This window comes from Podarcis tiliguerta (assembly GCF_965153285.1).
Source record: "Podarcis tiliguerta genome assembly, chromosome: 5".
Classification (NCBI taxonomy): domain Eukaryota; kingdom Metazoa; phylum Chordata; class Lepidosauria; order Squamata; family Lacertidae; genus Podarcis; species Podarcis tiliguerta.
The window spans coordinates 19,468,920-19,488,385 of NC_139538.1; the positions used below are offsets into that span (position 1 = coordinate 19,468,920).

Sequence of the window (19,466 nt, forward strand, 5' to 3'; positions counted from 1 at the left end):
TCAATTTGAGAAATACACCTAGAGTGTTGCTGGAAGCCCTCCTATCAACCAAGGCCAACCTTTCTCCAGGAGCAGACTGCCGCAGCACAAGAAACGCTGGAGAATACAAGCAACTTTGCAACATGGCAACCTTACAATGGTAAGGAGATGAGGGCTTCTGCAACTGTATGTATATTTAATATGAACCTATAGTTTCCACGCATTTCAGTTTTCTTTAGAAGTTGGTATATAAGCAGGAATACAAGGAAATCACACCTCAGTCAATTTATGATTTTATTTTAACAAATAAAAACATTAAATGCTTTAAAAACAATTATAGGCTTCACCTCAAAAATAAAGTGTACTGGCGTGGAATGGTGATTGCTAAGCACCACAGAGCAATGTACATCTAGCTGCAGTTTAGAACTTCCTTTTCTTTTTCTTTCTTTCAACATGCTAGTAGCTTTGAAAAAGTTGCTAACACATTTAAAAACACAAACGGGGGGAAAATGCGTATTAGGAAATGTTCATTAGAAAAGTCTACTGGTTAAATAGACATCATTCCTGTATTCAGGAGCACCCTACAGAACCAAGTTCAGCAAGTCCTTTCAATGCAATCACTTTGGGATTTGTTGCAACACTTTTTGTGGTATTGTAAGTCTTGTAAATCCCAATTAGTCTATCCGCAATTTCAAACATGTTGTTTCTCAGAGAGATGATGATGAATTGTGCATTTTTTGTTTGTTCCTAGAAATTGAAACATATTTTCAATTAGGATTTGTAATGAGCCTGGCAAAAAAACCAGGGAAGTTTCCCAGTTTTTTTCAAGCAGTAGTGCTAGTAATTAACAACCACCAAGACTAGTTCAATCTCTTCCATTAGAAATATATATATATAAATAAGTAATTGTACAGTAGCACCTTAGAGACCAACTAAGGTTGTTCTTGATATGAGCTTTCGTGTGTATGCATACTTCAGATACACTGAGACAGAAGTCACCAGACCTTTATATATAGTGAGAAGGTGGAGAGGGGTATTACTCAGAAGGGTGGTGGGGATGGGTGATTGGCTGATAGGTGTGGTAAACCTGTTGACAACTGTTAATTACTGCAATTGGTCTTAGAGGAAAAAGCAAGGGGTGAGATGGCCCAAAATAGCTTTATCGTGTACAATGAGATAAGAATCCAATGTCTCTATTCAGATGAGGTCTCTCCATGGTTTTAAGTTTGGTAATAAGTTGTAATTCAACAACTTCTCTTTCCAGTCTATTTCTGAAATTCTTTTGTAATATGACAGCTACTTTGAGATCTTGTATAGAATGTCCTGGGAGACTGAAGTGTTCTCCTACTGGTTTCTCTGTCTTGTGATTCCTGATGTCAGATTTATGTCCAGTAGGAGAACACTTCAGTCTCCCAGGACATTCTATAGAAGATATCAAAGACCAATTGCAGTTGTTAACAGTCGTCAACAGGTTTACCTGTTTGTGAGCTTGTGAAAAAAGCTGTTCTGGAGTAATGGCAACGCAAACTGGGGATGGCTCCAAGCAACTAAGATGTAAATTCAAAAACTTAATGACATTTCCCTTATTTTTGTGGACAGTACTGGGACATAACCCTTTCCTTTTGGGTAACTTCACTTCAGTCAGAGAAACACTGCTCTTCATTGACATGCACCAGAAGCAGACATACCCAAGACCTTTCCTAATTATTTTACACAAAACTAGCATTAATTTGATACTACTAAAAATGTAAAACTTGGATATTGGCTTCTGTACTACTTACGTATATGTAAAATGCTACGATGGATACGTTTTTAAAATCAAGGGCTGCATCAATTTCATCCATGAAGTAAAGAGGAGTTGGTTTGTAATGATGTAAAGCAAACACCAAAGCGAGCGAGCTAAGGGTCTTCTCGCCACCTGACAAGTTGAAAATCTTCTTCCAGCTTTTCTTTGGTGGACGAACACTGAAAGAAAGAGGAATATATTTATGAGTTTACAATTTACAATCTCCTCAACCAAGCTTTTAAGCAGTGCTAAGCAGGTTAGAAGTATATGCTATATACATTATCTCAGTAATTTTACAACAGTGCTGTTTGGTAGAGCACTATTATGCCACTTCAGTATTTCGAATTAGGATCTGCTTTATATACAAAAAACAAGTTTAGTTAATTTTATCTTAGTTCACAATCTTAACAACTATGTAGACCTGTGGAGGGGGCTACAATCCTTCTTATGCTACTAAACTTTAATTTAGCATTGCATGTGAGTCAGCCATGTTTGGTTAATTCTGCAGTCAAAATTTAATGAGCATAAATATACCACATATAAGTGGTAAAAGGACCACCAAAATACCTTCAAGATATTTACAGAAAATACCTACCTGAACATGATTCCTTCAGAGAAAGGATCCAGACTATCTACAAGCTCCAGTTCAGCATCTCCTCCCAATGTAAGCATTTGGTAGTTTTCCTTTAGTTTATTTGTTATTACATTAAATCCTGCCATAAATTCATGAAGCCTTTGTTTTCGAAGATCTTCTTCAGCTTCTCTAAATTTGTCTCTCATATTGGTTATTTCATCCAACTCTGCCACACGTTTCAAGTACAGTTCCTCCTAAAAATTGAAAATGTGCATATTCAATATGACTCCTAAGTGTTTCTGTTAAGGATCAGATAGATTTAAGTACAAAATTCTATTTATCCAGAATTTTAATATACAAAAGAAATTCTAAGTTTCTGTTGCCATTGTGAACAGTGTTAGAAACTGAGATATGAAAGCTAGGAGCTAAATGACACCTTAAACATAGGCTATGGGTGCAATAACAAAAGGTCTAGGCTCACTTTTTTAAGAACAAGAATACAAAGCTGAAAATGAACTGAGGTTAAAATATTAAGTTAATTTTTCACATGGTCCAGTCCTTCTTTTGCCCACCCCACCCCCTAATATTCTTAACAGGGTCTCTTCAGAGGGTCCAGTCTTCAGATTGTAGCTGGAAGTGGGGAGGCAGAAAAAGGTCCTCCTTTCCTTCCACTCTGCAGTTTTAATTTGAAATCTCAGGCGCAGTACTGCACCCAGAACTCAGAAACTGCTCATGCTAATGAAACTCCCTGTCACAAATGTGTCTAGAACAATGGGAGTTTCGAACATTGATTATGAAGTAACTGGCTTGTATGTTTGGCACCTGTGCAAAGGAAGGACAAAAGAAGGCTGTCCTAGCATTCCCCTTCCATCAATTAATGCTCCATACAAAAAGTGAGAAAGAAGAGACTTTCTGAGAAGCTATCTAGAAGTTGGGCTATACTAGGCATAGGCAAACTGAGCCCCCCAGATGTTTTGGGACTACAATTCCCATCATCCCTGACCACTGGTCCTGTTAGCTAGGAATCATGGGAGTTGTAGGCCAAAAAAACATCTGGAGGGCCGAGTTTGCCTATGCCTGGACTATACACACAGGTCCTGCTTACCAAACACAATGCACTCTCTTGGAAATCGTAGGTAAGCATTCACATATCAAGCCCACAATTTCCTTTGGAAATATTTCTGGTATGGGATTCATCCAATCTCTTCCTGCTAAAGCATGCAAGCTGAAGTGAGCACTTGTAAGGAATCTATAAACTTTATAATTTCCTCAGGAAGTAATGCCACTTAGCTCTTTATAAGGAGAGGTTCTGTCAATGACAAACAAGAAATACTAGTCGAACAAGCATTTCAGGTAACAGTCTTGCCACAGATCTGTAATTGCTTGTACGCATTCAAGATACTGGTTTTTAAAAAGTATGATTACCTTTTTGTTATATTCAGCAATGGCACCCAAGTTTGGTTTCATTTCATTACATTGTGCTTCTAAAAGAGCTATCTGATTAGTTACAATATCCGGGTTTCTTATAGCCTCAAGTTCTTCCTGGCTGAGCACTGCAAGTTCTTCTACTTGTTCATCTTCCAGAGAATGCAGTGATATTTTTGATATCTAAAATACATTTCAAGTAATTAATGAACAAGCCATATTCACATTTCTACAGCTACACTTTAAGGAACTTTCCTGTACCTTAACTGTATGTTAATAGAACAAGTTTGCATTCTTAGTCACACACCCATCTAGAAATTGTGCATTTTTATTTGATATTTTAAGATTTATATATATAGTCACTTTAAAGGTCTTCTGATGAAAATGCAGCCTATTGGTAAGAAATAACTAAACAACTTTATGATTTAACAAACTTGATTTAGGCACTATTTGAGTGTGATCCAAATAAGAATAATGATCCGTTTCAAGCCAGAAAACAAGACAAAAAAATCTTGGTTAGTATCGAGTTTTAACTATACCAAACAGACATTGTAGCAATGCAAGGCATGTGCTCCCTATTTTACAGGACACTGCAGAAATTAAATTGTTTCTTTAAAAAAGTAAGCCAGGCTCATGGTTTGTGGACAGCAAAGTGGCTCTAGATAATAAAGAGACTGGGTGGGATATGAAAATAGTATACTCTCCAATGAGGCATAGTCTGTGACTTTTATAGTTTTTCAGGATCTTGGTAGTTTACTGTATGATAGATAACATGCAATATTAAAAAACAAAAAACAAAGAACCCAATCCTGCTATATGACAGGATTGGGGAAAGCAGTAAAAAAGAGTTTCCCCCCCAAAACATAATATTATAGTACTTCTTAAAATAGTAAGGTATTATAAAGTATTTACCTCTTTTTGCCAATATTTAATCTTTGATTGATGCTCCGCAATATGACTGTCTAGCTGTTCAATTTTAAGCCTAATATTAAGAGCCTCTTTTTGAAGCAAATGCTCTTCATCTTGGATAGCTTTAATTTTCTGAAGCATAGAGTGGTGTTCTGCTTGAATCTCTGGCAAAGACTCCTAAGTAAAGATCATAGGTGGAAGTTTATTTTTTATTATTCAGTTACCGGAAAAGGTTTACATTTCTAGAGCTCCAATTTGTTCTAGATGCTAATGTCTCTTTAAAATGTGGGGGGAAAAACAGGTAATACCCAACGTCAAAATAATTGTCCAACATAACGGTTTGGAAGGTCAAATGCTGTGGGGAATGTTTTAGCATAGTGGCAGCAGGTGTTAACAAAGGGGCAGGGAGGGAGGGGGCCTCTCTGTGCAGCCTTGTGTTGAGTAGCATCAACTCAGTGACATGTGGAACACCAGCTTTTCTCACCACCTCTGAGCTGCAAAAGACTGGTAGTACACTAATGCCTGGAGAAAGAGGGAAAAGTCAGCTTTTTTTATACATGCACCCCTTACAAACACACGTTTTTCTATTCCGAAGTGATGCATATAGAATTATTACCTGGAACAGGAAGAGTAATGCTTTTAAGTGTTAATAGTGAATTCTCTGGAGTGAACAGCACCTCATTTTTATGCAACATGAGCGTACCTTTAAAATGATATAAATAAATTGAGCAATTGAATCCTATTTTCTCTTAAATACAATTTTTGCTGGTGTTGAAGACTTGTAGTGGATTTTATTACCACATGCATCAAAACTCTACTTGTACATCACATACATTTTTAGTGTTAATACACTGTTCTGCATCTTTTAAAACACACCCTATTTAAAGAATGTAAGTTAGTATCATACATACTTCAGCTTCTTTGCTGTCATTCATAACTTTAGCAGCTTTTTCTTCTAGTGTAGTCAGCTGTTCTGTTAAGTCTTGGAGGGCTTTTTTATTCTCTTCAATTTCCTTCTCAGTGTGGAGAACAGCATCTTCTGATTTATTCAGGTTTCTATCAAATACAATACAATAATAAAGTAGGTAAGATGCCTCTACTCTTCTGACATTAAAACCTTGAGTATAAATCAAATTTAAAAATTAAATATAAAACAAAATATTGACATTAGAAGACTGTGATATGATGGCCCTCTTTAACTATTCACAGGGATGTAATATTTACATTTGGAAAATCTGTTTTCATTATGAAAAAGACACACCACAGATTTTAAATTTCTATAGAGCGAAAGGACTGGAAATATAACTAACTTGCAACTTCCGTGCATTTAACTTGTGCAATTGCAGCGTTACGTGCTTGGCAGCTGGTCAGCTGAAATTGCACAAACTGAACACATGGAAGGCAGAGAACTTAAAAGCTATTTCTGCATAGGGTTCTCATGGCAGAGCTTTACAGCTCTCAGACTTGCTTATCAGGCTCTGGGAAGGAGCTTCGCAAAGCCTGGTAAGCAAGGCAGAGAACTTAAAAGCTCGCTGCCTTGCGTGGGGTGCAAGACCTGCTCAGTGTGCCTGCTTCAGAAAGGTAGAGATGGTCAGGTGGGGCTGGTTCCAAAGTTGTTCTGACTATATGCACCTTCTGGAGACTACTCACCTACGTTTTCCCACTTTTTTATCATTTCCTGGGATACCTATTTCCTACCCCCATTGTCCATGGATTTCCTGACACACTATTTCAGTGGCTAAATATAGTGGTACCTCAGGTTAAGAACTTAATTCATTCTGGAGGTCCGTTCTTAACCTGAAACTGTTCTTAACCTGAGGTACCACTTTAGCTATTGGGGCCTCCCGCTGCCGCCAGAGAATGATTTCTGTTCTCATCCTGAAGCAAAGTTCTTAACCCGAGGTACTATTTCTGGGTTAGCGGAGTCTGAAACCTGAAGCGTCTGTAACCTGAAATGTCTGTAACCTGAGGTACCACAGTGTATGATAACACACAACACAAGCACAGAATCTATTAGCACGAAAATCAATATTTTAATAGAAGCTTTTATTTTAAAAAGAACCAGCTACTATGTTGCAAATCCATTACTTGATAATTTTGCTGCTTGTTTTCTTTAAACTCTATAATGAAATGAGTGTCCTGTTTATTTTTTATGTTGGTTCCAAAGGATATAAAATCATTTCCATACCTATCTGCTGTCTTGATTGCCACCTGAGCTTTAGTAATAGCAGAAGAACATTGATCTATTTCCTTGTTTATCTTATCAAGATTGTCTTGATGACCTTTAAGTTTATTATTATTTATGTCAATTATGAGATTATGCAATCTCTTTATTTCTGTTTCCAATTTACCAGCCTTTGCAGCAACTTTGTCATAATCTGTAAAACAAAAACAAAAAACAAAAAAAGAAAAAGAAAGAAAAGAAGAGAAGAGAAAAGAAGAAAAGAACTTGATGAATATTTCTAGTGCTAAATATATAAACAGTATGGTATGAGCAAACTACGTGTTCAAATGTTTATATGTTTACAAGATTTATTATTGTGCAAAATAAATGTATATCTGCATTTACTTAGCTATAATACAATGTGTGCATTACTTCAATTGTAATATCCTAAACAGCATTTGTTAAATTATTTGCTTTGTAGATTGAATAGATTTCTTACAAGGAAAATTATAACTACTAGCATCAGGCTTGTTGACTAACTGGAAAGGATAGCTTTACTGAATAGAAATACAATAGACTCCAAATTATTGAATCTCTTATTTGATTTCTAGCAGATAGGAGTGAGGGGCACAGAGAGGTATGTTCAGAAAAGTGAAGTTTTATATAGTGAGCAGACTAAAAGCTGGATCTGCGTGTACAGGTCCCCCCCCCCCAATGTGCCCATGGGCCAAAAAAGTGGGTGACCCCTAAAACACATCAATTATGATTCACCCTCAATTATATTTCACTGCAATGTTGACATACCTTCTTTGAAACAATGACATTTTCTCTCCATTTCTTTCTGCTTGATTTTGTCTGGAGCTGCAGCAATTACATTTCTTTCAAGTTCTTTAATCTGGATTTTTAAGTGAGCCTCTTGCTCTGACAAACTCTAAAGAACACAATTATTAATTACTTTTAATTTCATTTGTGACACTATTCCTATGAGGCATCTAGCAGTGATTTACAACACAATAAAAACACATATAAAACATTTGCATACATAAAAATAGCTAAAACAGCCCACACCAACTAACATAATTATTTCAGGGGTTTTTTTAGGCTGAAGGACTAACTCCAATAAAGATCCTAACCTTGGACTTGGGAGACAGACTTAACAAATAACTCTTAGATGGGAGCCTGTGCTGGCTTAGAATATAGGCGAAAGACCCCCAAGATAATTGCTGCCCACAGGCTTACCAGAAAACATTAGGTGCATTATAAATTTTTAAGAACATTTTAATAGGGTGTACAACTTGCCTTTTGCCTTTTCTTTTTGGAGACAATTACTCTTCCCTATCTTAAACTAGTTTGTCTGGCCTGCCTTTTCTAAAACCTGTGGGGTTTTTTTTAACATTCTCTCTGGCTCAAACACTCTTTTCAAAATAACTGCTCTTAACATTCTTCCATACAATGCAGGAACAAGTATCAACAGCCAAAGCCAAACAGCCCACTTTCCTATTGCCTGTGTTTTGAACAAGTTTTAAAATACCTGAAATCCTTCATATAAGATAGTATATTTAAAGGATAATCTCCATCAGAAGACATGACTGGAGAAAAAGCAATAAGGTATATTTAGCCGAACTTATGATTACCTTAATGTTTGCACTGTACTTTCCCAACGTGTTCCTCATTTCTCTAATGCTCTGGTGCAATTTTGATATTGCTTCTTCAAGTTGCACTTTTTGTTCCTGAAACTGTGTTGCTTTTTGGAGATCCTTTTGCAGCTGAGATTCCATTTTATTTACCTAGGGGCAAGTTATAAAATGTAAAAAAAGTAATGTATATAACAATGCAAATAAACCAGGGATGGGGAACCTATGCCCCTCCAGATGTTATTGGACTTCAGCTGTCAACAGCCTCAGCTAGTGAATGGACATGGATGATGAGAGGGTTGTTTCAACATCTGGAGAGCCAACTGTTCTCAATACCAGACTAAAAAAGCTCCCAATTCATCAAAATATATTTCAGTGTTTATATGTCTAGACTTAATATAAGAAAAGAAAGAGCTTTCAGAACCAACATAGCCCCTGCTAAAGGTTGGCTGGGGGTGCTACTATAGAACTGCATCTCTGCTACCAAGCAAGCACACCAGTCCCAGAGGTCGCGCGCAGGTGGCAAGGGCCAAAATAGGGCATTCCATGAGCGACATTCGATTGAAAAGTTCCTTCATTCCCCATCATATCCACAGATTGTGCCCCTGACCACAGCCACCCTGGCACTAGATAGGTATTTTCTGTCCCACTGATTTCACTTGGCAGGTAACCAGTAAAAGATTCTCCCCACTCATTAGGAATTCAGGTGTTCGAGAAAGCATACTAACCTCATCTTCTGATGTTTCAACTACAACAGAGGATCCCATTCTACCCTTCATTACTTTTCCTCCACCACCAGTCATTGTACCTATGGAAGTACCAAGAACAAATTAGCAATTCTTTATTTCCCATTCAAATAAAACTTTAACCACAACTTTAAAAAAATTTAAATACCTGATTGTTCTATGATTTGTCCTTGTAAAGTTACAACTCTCCATCTCTTGTTTTTCTGGAACGCAACCCTTGTAGCCTGGTCCAGGTTATTAGCTACCAAAGTGTCACGTAATGCAAAATAAAAAGCATTGCGAACCTTCTCATCTTTAACTTTTACCATATCAAACAAACGAGGAATGTTTTCAGGAGTCTGGATTTTTCCCATGCTTTTCTCCCATACTGTCATCTGGAAAGATTAAAACCACCACAAAACCAGTAAACTAACCATCAAGAACTGCACAGATCCTTGATATACCTCTTTAGTTTACTTTCATAGATCTTTGTTCATATTTTAATTGTTTTCAAATACTTTATTACAACAGTGCAATCATATACAGGCTTATTCAAATAAAGCTCCCTGAACTCCATAGGGTTTACTCTCTAATACGTGTTTGAACATGAAGCACCATTTTTCCCTTATGTAAATCTATGTTATGCAGATATATAACTCTTAGTATGTATTTACTCTTATATTAAAAACTGAGACTTTGTGATGTTTATTACAAACATGAGCTGTCACTAGTAAGACTATTTTAATAGGCTGTAATAAGATACTATTTATACAAATATATCTTACAGTATTTGTACCCATCATATGTAAAACAGTTTTACTATTATAAGCCATTTTAAAATCTAAAAAATGACACTGTAAAAACCAGCTGAACATAGTAATGTAAAAACAAATCTATATGCAACTTCGACTTATTCAACTTAAAAGGTTATCTATTAAAAAAAAGTTATTACAAACCTTGTCAAGCCCTATAAATGTTGCCACTCCAATGTTTTCCTTCTTCAAAAATCTAACACATTCTTGAGCGGTATCCATGGTGTCGACTACAATGTGATCTAACGCTCCACATGATGATGAAATTGCAACATCATACTTCTCATCTATGGCTCCCAAGTCACCCTAGTACCAAGAAAAGAAAGCACTTTGGTTAGTAATATGAGTACCAGACATACAGTCCTAAGCATAATTGCATGTAAGTCCCATTGGTTTTAATGGATCTCATCCCTTAACATAAAAGAACTTCTCACGTTGTCGTTTTAATGTCCTTTCACACTGCTCCCATGATTTAGGGTAGATTTTTTTTTAAAAAAAGATGTTAACTAAGAAATTATGGCTCAGAACAAATGCGATGGGGTAGACGGGGTGAGCTCCCATTGCTCGGTCCCTGCCCCTGCCAACCTAGCAGTTCAAAAGCACATCAAAGTGCAAATAGATAAATAGGTACCACTCTGGCGGGAAGGTAAACGGTGTTTCCGTGCGCTGCTCCAGTTCGCCAGAAGCGGCTTAGTCATGATGGCCACATGACCCGGAAGCTGTAAGCCGGCTCCCTTGGCCAATAAAGCAAGATGAGCCCCGCAACCCCAGTCGGTCACGACTGGACCTAATGGTCAGGGGTCCCTTTACCTTTTTAGTATCTCAAAAGGCAGTTGCTCAAATCTGCATACTGTTCTGGCTAATCTCTTACTTCTTAAAGTAGCTACACTTGGGCAGAATGCATAATAGGTTCACAGGGCACTTTGGCAATCAGCTTCCAGACTGGAGAAGAGACAGTGAAATATTACTGTATTGGCCAGAATATAAGCCACACTTTAACTTTTCACGATTAGAATTTGGAGAAAAAATGTGCAGCTTATATTTGCGACCTTACGCCACTGGCAAAGCAGCACAGCTTACCCCACCCCCACCCAGAGAGCAGCCGGGAGCATGGGGCAACAGTGCTCAGCCCTCCTGCTGCTCCCAAGTCTCCCCCGAACTGTCGGGGGGAAGGCCACCGGCAAAGCGGCGCGGCTGCCCCCCAGGAAGCAGCCCAGGAGTGTGAGGGAATGGTACCCGTGGTCAGGTATTGTCTTTTTTTCTCCCCCCCCCCCATGAATTTTATGTTGGGAGTCATTCTGCAAAGAAACAGTAAATTCATGTACCTTTAAGAACTGTTTCTGTGAGTTTTGGACAGATTGGGTACAGCTGGTCATGACTAAAAAGGAGGAAAATTTGCAGTTTGAACTTTGCCTGCAAGGAAAAACACCCACAAGCTTTGTTGTTTTGTAATAAAACCTTTATTTGTTTGGTTTTACACCGGTCTTGTGGTGTCATAGTTTCTGTCATCTGCCACCAGAGGAAAAAGCCCTCTAACATTTTAAAGGTGCAGCTTATTTGCAGGTGTGGCTTATATTCGGGCCAATACTGTAATGTAGGTGAATGCAGAAAAAAGGTAGCTTGGCTACATCCAGAGATGCTGGACAATGCTGCTGCCCAGTATTTTTGCATGTTTCCTTGAAGACTCAGAGAGGCTGAGTAACCTTTTCTTTAATTTGGAAATCAACTTTTGTCTTGGAGAGATGATTGTGCATGCAGTCCTTTCAAAAGCTGCCTCAGCGTCTTGGGCTTACCAAGTACGACAACTTCCCCTGCTAAATATTCTCACTAACCAAGTTAGCCTACTCAGATAAAGGAAGAGAAGAAGTACCACTGTGTATCTATCTGAAGGTTAGCTTTACATTGCCAGTGCAAGATCAGGTTGGGTAAACCTTGTAGCCCAAAGCAGAAACAGATCTTGGGGGAAGCAGGTACCTCCCATAATTAAGTCTGTGTATTCACCAAGCTCAAACAGGCCATACATTATTAATATATAAGGTGATTGAAGAGAAAAAACACCTACTTCCCTAACTATAGATCTAAGAGAAGCTGAGTGGAATAATAAACTGCCAGAAAACTTTGGTCCTATTTAAGTAAACCTTCATGGCCCTTCAGGCAGCTAAAGAGTGCTAGGCCTGCTCCAAAGGGTGGCAAGGATCTGGACAGCTGGTTGTGACAACCAATTATTGTCGTCTATGGAACCTTGATAGGACTGGGCATGAAAGCTGGGTCTGCCCTCAACACTACCCTATCCTTATGAAAAACACACAAATGTTTTACAGTGGAGACTGGAGAAAGCATTCAGCTCAGATACCCTGCAGGAAGAGGTGATGGCTACTTGGAAATAGATTTTAAACACTCTTAGGGGCACTATCATAAATGATTCAAAGGCAGTCTCTGGAGAGCTGAGAAAACCCTGTACAGTGGTACCTTGGTTCTCAAACTTAATCCATTCCTGAAGTCCGTTCCAAAACCAAGGCGCGCTTTACCATAGAAAGCAATGCAAAACGAATTCTTCTGTTCCAGACTTTTAAAAGCAATCTCTAAAACAGCAATTTAACATGAATTTTACTATCTAACGAGACCACTGAGCCATAAAATGAAAGCAATAATCAATGTACTGTACTATAAAATAAATAAGACAGTATTGTAGACGATAAAAATTAAAATTACTTTTTTTCTTACCTGAGCTGATGATAGTCATTGTTTGGATGGGGGGCTTTTATCCATTTCTGCAGTCACACAATCAATCAATCAATCAATCAATCAATAGCTGAACTGGGTTCCACACAGTCACAAAAACAAATTAACCGAAAAAGCCTCAAAAACAAAAAATAAATAGCAAAAACAAAAGCACAAACTTAACCCATTCCAGAAGTCCATTTGACTTCTGAAATGTTCGAAAACCAAGGCGCAGCTTCTGATTGCTTCAGGCGCCCCGGAAACAATAGCCGACAGCCACATCTGATGTTCGGCTTCCAAAAAACTTTTGAAAACCGGAACACTTCCGGGTTTTCAGCGTTTGAGAACCAAGGTACCACTGTACAGCTCTGCATTTCAGCATAGCTCTATGAAGGAAATGTTTCAGCGACAGATATGAAATTGTAGATGAGGCCAACTAAAAAGGGATAGAAGATATAGTTGCTACATATGTGCCTTTTGAGAGTGTTTACAAAGATCTTCCTGGAGGAAGAGAATGTCCCTAACTTTTGCTATCCAGAAATTGATCCCATTAGAACACCATACAATTCCGTTAGAAGAACACCATGCAATAAAACACCTGAAGGAGACAAATTGCTAAGCTGTACTAAAGGGAAGAGGGGATGTGTGCGAACAACACATATACTGCAAGAGGTGAATGAGAAATACAATAAAACGCACAACTAAAGCTGGCCTGAGAAGAATGGGAGCTTGAGAATGATGTGACTTCTTCAAACAAGGCAGAATGCAAACTAAATTATGGGAGCTGCCTACTTCCCTCTAGTTCTATTCCTACCTTCAACCACAAAGTGGAGACATTACCCAATCTGACAACCTTTCACTGGCAATGGGAAAAAGAACAATACAGAAATGGCAAGAAAAGTAAGAACTTACTAGTCTTCCATAAATTCCAGGGATTTTCCCAGACTTCATCTGTTGAAGTAAAACTTCAAGAACTCTTCCTCGACTTCTATTTATTGCCAATGAGCTTCTTGCTTCTTCTACTTTCTGACGCAGATCTTGAACATAATTCTTGATGTTTGCTTCATCTTTTACAAGTTTATTAAGATCATTCTCTTTCTTAAACAAAAAAGGCATTAAATTATTTTGTTTTTGAATATTCCAGAAATAGTTCATTACAGAATTGAGATTTTCTAAAGAAATGGTATTCCTCTAGTAACAAACTCCACTATAGAGGAACTAAGCTGGGGTTCCCAGACTTTCTGGGTTAACAGGCGCATTTGAACTTTTAATGTCTAGGACATGACACCATAATTATCACTTCTAGATGTCCTGGTGCAGAAGTTCCCTTATTCAGCTAGATCATGAAATGTATCATTAAATAAAACTTTTTCACACTCAGTATCTGTTTCCATGTTTTTGGCCTGTATGAATATTTTAACAGTTCAATAGCAACTCTTTCCCACCTTCGTATCTTCCTGTTAGCGTCACATACCACCTTGGGAAGTGGATACAAAGGATGTGTCAACAGAATACAAGGATTTTGTAGTTAGATGAAGAAACTGAATAGGACCTTTCAGGTCCTCAAAGAGATTATTTACAAAAATGTTTTATTTGAAGAAAAAACTGGTGACATCCCAATGTATTAACACCCACTGTAGAAACTGCACTGAGAGATGACCATCTAAACCCTACTCAGACACTAGGATTAGTGCCCATGTAAAAGGCATTTAATTGGGGCCATATCTTAAGGGACAGAACTAAATGGAGAAGGTGAGTGAATTATAACTTGGGTGCAGGCCCTCAAGATGGAACCTATGAACTGCCTATCCAGCCTAGCGGGAGAAGTTATCCTATTCAATGAGTGTCCTTGACTCCACTCTATCAAACCAGTTTAATGTTAACGAGCAGTGTACTGATGCATGCTGCTCAACAGCCCCCAATTCCTTCACTTGTGTTGTTACTGCAATGGAGTGGGGGAATAAGCCAGAAGCTGGCTTCATGTTACGTGTGAAACAGTACTTGTAGTTTGTTTTCCCCTAACAAACCATGTGTGTTGGTTTGCACAGAATGCAAAACTACCCTCTGGCTTGTTTCCTTCCTAGAGTAGCAACAGCAGAAGGGGGGGTGGGGGTGCCATCTAAGAAAGTAATTGTAGAGGAACTATGCGGGGTGTCTTTACAGGTTTTAATACTATTGATAGTAATGGTTCTGACAGTCTTAACACCAAACATTTCTGGGGAAAGTAGTAACACTTAAATTGCAATATGAAGTTAAGCATTTCAGGAATATAAACAAATCTTCAGTAACGTCTAACCTTCTTTAGATCATGCTCAGCTTGAGGCAGTTTTGACTCCAGTTCTTTGATAGTGGCTAACCTTTCTTTAAGTGTTCCTGAAGCAGTCTGAAGAGCTTCTTCTGCTGCTTTAAACTGAGATACTGCAGTATTATGGTGACTAAGGTAGAGATCAAGTTCTGACTGTGCCACCTCCAAATTTGAACGTGCTTCATTAACCGTTTTGCTGAATTCCATGAGTTCTTTTTCTTTGTCCTATGAAAATGAAATTTATAAAGGTCATATTTAAAAAACGAAAACCTTTGCTCACAATTCAAGTGGTAATGCACAGATCCTGGCAATTCTCCCAGAATAGTTTTTCTCAGCTGCAATGCCACTCCTGAAAAATAGAGATAAGCCAGCGACCCCCCCAAAAATCAGCTTCAGTGAAATGCTGATTGTCTCCTCCCCATCTAGAACTACCTCTATCAGCAGTCCTTCCACATTGGTAAATCTTGAAGTCAGGCAGCTATCCGCAAGCCTTCTGAGCCCGGTGGGGGTTCCCGCCGGGCTCCGAAGGCTTGTGGATAGCTGCCTGTTCTCCGCAAGTCTTCTGAGTGCGTCAGGAGTTCCCGCCGGGCTCCGAAGGCTTGTGGATAGCAGCCTGTTCTGGGGGCTGGGGAAGCTCGGGCTTCCCCCGTCCCAGCCCCATGGCTAGAAGCCCCAGGAGCGGCGGCGAGGTTGCTCCGGCTTCCCCCGTCCCAGCCCCGCGGCTAAAAAAAAAGCCAGCTGGAGAGGTTGTGTGTGGCTAAAGAGGAAGCCAAGACAGCTGTCTTGGCTTCTTTGCTCTTTGGGGGGGGGGGAATAATTTTTTTTCTTTATCCCCCCCCCCCAAAAAAACTAGGTGTGCCCCATGGTCCAGTGCGCCCTATGGAGCGAAAAATACGGTAAGAAGCCCTCTCCATTGGTTTAGCTGGGACTGTTTGGCTCCTTTCATCCCAAAACCATCTCCTCCAATGAGCATTTTGGATAACAGTCTGAAAGTCTTTATCAGAATTTGCTTTCTTTTTCACTCACACCTCATTGTTTCATCCCTTTTGCACCAGGTCTAGATTGGAAGGCATTATTTTAAACTGTAAACCACTTTGACAAAAATGCAAAATATAAAATACACTGCATAAACGACACAGATTAACTCAGATAGTTTCAGTTTATAGATACGTAGCAAGGGATTTAATCCATCCATTCAAATAAATGGTCATGCAGCCCTTGCTTTGCTCACCCATAATCAATACTGTTCTTCCTTTTGCTAACAAGCACTACATTTCCCTTACTGGAGAATAAAAATAGCATTATGAACAAAGACACACAAGCAGATCTGGTTATCTGAAAAACCAACCAGACAGCCAGCCAGATTATGTCAACTGCCATTTTCCTCTATATTCTGGTGTTAATACAGGAAAGCGAAAATGAACCTCATATGCATGCATGCATGGTTCATAGCTCCGTATTAGTTAAGCAAGAGATAAAAGCAGTGTTGAATCCACTTAGCATAGTGCAGCCAATGAATGTCCTTAGTAAGAAACACTGGCCTTCAAAAGGGGAAATGCTATAAGACAGTAATAATGCTCATATGTATTTCCAGGATGTTTAGTACAGTGCAATGCAATGGCAATGCCACAAGTGTAAGCAGGTGTCAGCTGCTTGCAGGGAAGTAATTGCTACTTGGCTGGCTGCTTAGTTTATTCTGCAATATACTTTAACTTCTGTTCTGACCGAGAAGAGATAAAGAGAGCCTATTACTTGGTTAATTACGCTGATTTGCTTCTAGACTCCAGGGGAGATAGCTGAATGCATCAAGTGTACAAACCTCTTTTTCATTCTGCAGTCCTTGAGTTTCCTGCTTAAGACTGTCCATAACTTCTTTTAGTTTTTCCTCTACCCTTTTCTTTTCTTTTTCTAGAACCTCTCTCTTAGCTGTTGCTTCACCAATAGCAGATTCACTACGGGCAGGAACACTTCTCAAGTCTTCAACCTATGAAAAAGTTAATGTTATTTTTTTCAGTTTGGGGAACAGTCTCTCCAACAGGGAAACCAGTTTCACCAAACAAACTGCACTTCACTGGCAGATCTATTAAGCACAATTGTTCATAGCACAGGTGGCTTAGAAGAATTATTTCATATTTATTTATTTCATAAAATTTATACACTGCTTGATCACAAAAACTCAAAGCTGTTTACAAAAAGATAAAACTATAAAATCAGGAAAAAAATCACAACATATTAAAACCAGTAAGAGCTACAGGAGTTAAAATAGTATAACAGATTAAAATTCGCATCAGCATTTCTAAGTATCTCGGTAGGCTTGTCTAAACAATTATATTATCAGGCACCAAAAATACAGTGAAGGTGTCTGCTTGATATCTATAGGCAGCGAGTTTCAAAGTATAGGTGCTGCCACACTAAACAATTGGGTTTTTACAAATGCAGAATAGGTATTACATAGCACCTTGTAGTAGCACCAATTAAATATATTTGTTACACTTTATAAATTTAGATTGACAATAACAACATGAAGGTGTAACATGAAAAGTATCCTATTATTTTTCAGGAAGATTCAGGCAATAAGATACACACTAAAGCCTCTTTTGCAATTTTTTCCTTGACACATTTGCTCATGACGAATTCATTTCCTTTCTTACTCAGGAAAAGATCACTTACCAATAACTGGTTCACTAGAGACCAATTTCAGCTACTTTGGGAGTTATCCAACTAACACATTCCATCTGCACAATAATTTCTGCTTGTGTGAAAGATCTCCACCCCCCTTCCTGCACACACCCTTCACCATCCCCCAAATCTGCTCTGGAGGCTTGGTGGAACCCCTAGAACAGATTTAAGGGGGCAGGGAAGGAAAGTTCCGTCACACTTGCAAAAATCCTTGTGCTGGCAGAACACATTAGTCAGATACCAACAAGAGAGCTGCCAGAATTGTATAACCTTTTGCAAAGCACCTGCACTTATGTGGTAGCCCATGTCTATTGCTAAATATGCCTGTCTAAGTAGAAAAGTACAGGCTACAGAGGCAGCAATCATCATAAGCTTCTGTGGTTCAAAAATGTGGGGGCACACTGACCCCATATGAAGAAAACTGCATTGGGTAGGCACAGCCATTCTGGAATAACTGGCCAGTATCACCCTGCCATGAGGCAAAGAATGTGGGAAAGTGGCTTCCTTATAGAGGCAACCCAGATTGTGGAATTCCTCATCCTAGGAGATCCACCTGGCTGTTCTTCCTCTCCCCCCCCCCCCGACCTTATTGCCTTCAGACCTTATTGGTTAGGCAGACATTATAGTTGGCTAGATGACAAGGTGTGTCATTTTTGGATTGGTAATATGCACCTGTCTTTCAACTTTTTGTTCTACGATAATGGTTGTTAAAAGGGTTTCGTGTTTAATCTGTTTTGGGTGTTATATACAAGCAAGGCAGATATAAACTTTTCAATAAATAAGGTTAAAAATGATTTTATTGCACAAGAGATTATACAGGAATCCCTCCACTTACACAAGGGTTACATTCCAGGGCCCTGTGCCCATAAGTGAAATTGTGTAAAGTGGGGAACACTCTCTCAATGCCTATTTTCCACTGCTCTCCAGCTCCCCCTATCCCAATTCTCTCTCCAATCCAGACCAAAATATAGAGTTCATGCTCTGGGGCTGGCTGGAGGACACGAGGGAAAGCGGCTGCTGCACTACCTCACTTGGCACTGTGCTACCTCACTTGGCAGTGCAGTTGCTGTTGGAGCTGTGTGAAAGAACTGGTGGAGTCAATCCAGCTCTCCCACCAGTGTGCTTTGTGCACCCCCAATCTCCCTGCTGCACCCCTCCCAGTAAGCAGCAGTAATTCCACTGCAGAAAGGTTGCTGCTGCTGCACTCCACCGGGCCTCTTCTACTAGGAAGCATCCCACTGAAATATAAAAGTCTCACTTCAGAGTATAAAATATTTTAGGCTTGGGCTCCAGATTTTATTCTTAAATTTTTAATAGCACATTGAGAAAACGCTTTCAGGTAGATAGCATAATGAAGCAAACACTGACCTTTTGAAGTCAATTTTCAATAGTATTTTGCCCAAACATATCAGAATGAGGTTTACAGGCATACCTTTTCTTTATCCTTCTGAAGCTGCTTCTCTAGTTTTTTTGACTTGCTTTTTGCATGTTTTAGTTTTTCCCTTACTTGAACATCCTCCAAATCGAGCTGTTTAAATGTATTTTTATTTTCTTCTATGAATGCTGTGATTTTATTCAGTTTTCTAGAAAAAGAGGAAACATACCAATTACCTTTTCAATCAGTTAAAGATGGTATGATCATACTAAGCTGGTTTTTTTTTTATAAAAAAAAACCTTTTACAAAGTGTGTGTGTGTATATATATATATGGGGTGTTAGGGGAGGGGTAGTATCTCTGGTGGACACATTGTGCT

At 38.9% G+C, this 19,466-nt stretch overlaps 1 protein-coding gene across 3 annotated transcripts in view; it reads right to left on the minus strand.

The window, feature by feature from the left end:
* Positions 1-260: 260 nt before the first annotated feature.
* Positions 261-19,466, minus strand: part of SMC4 (structural maintenance of chromosomes 4) — a 39,105-nt gene continuing 19,899 nt past the window's right edge. For all 3 annotated transcript variants that reach the window (XM_083441876.1, XM_083441877.1, XM_083441875.1), the window contains exons 9-24: positions 19,146-19,296; positions 16,854-17,018; positions 15,026-15,259; positions 13,642-13,827; positions 10,153-10,314; positions 9,366-9,591; positions 9,200-9,279; positions 8,472-8,624; positions 7,642-7,768; positions 6,862-7,051; positions 5,585-5,729; positions 4,677-4,850; positions 3,765-3,947; positions 2,361-2,593; positions 1,761-1,944; positions 261-726 (exon numbers count right to left, since the gene is read on the minus strand). In XM_083441876.1, coding sequence (XP_083298002.1) covers positions 550-726; positions 1,761-1,944; positions 2,361-2,593; positions 3,765-3,947; positions 4,677-4,850; positions 5,585-5,729; positions 6,862-7,051; positions 7,642-7,768; positions 8,472-8,624; positions 9,200-9,279; positions 9,366-9,591; positions 10,153-10,314; positions 13,642-13,827; positions 15,026-15,259; positions 16,854-17,018; positions 19,146-19,296 — 2,770 coding nt within the window. In that variant the 3' untranslated portion in view covers positions 261-549. The remainder of the gene's footprint in view (positions 727-1,760; positions 1,945-2,360; positions 2,594-3,764; positions 3,948-4,676; positions 4,851-5,584; positions 5,730-6,861; positions 7,052-7,641; positions 7,769-8,471; positions 8,625-9,199; positions 9,280-9,365; positions 9,592-10,152; positions 10,315-13,641; positions 13,828-15,025; positions 15,260-16,853; positions 17,019-19,145; positions 19,297-19,466) is intronic.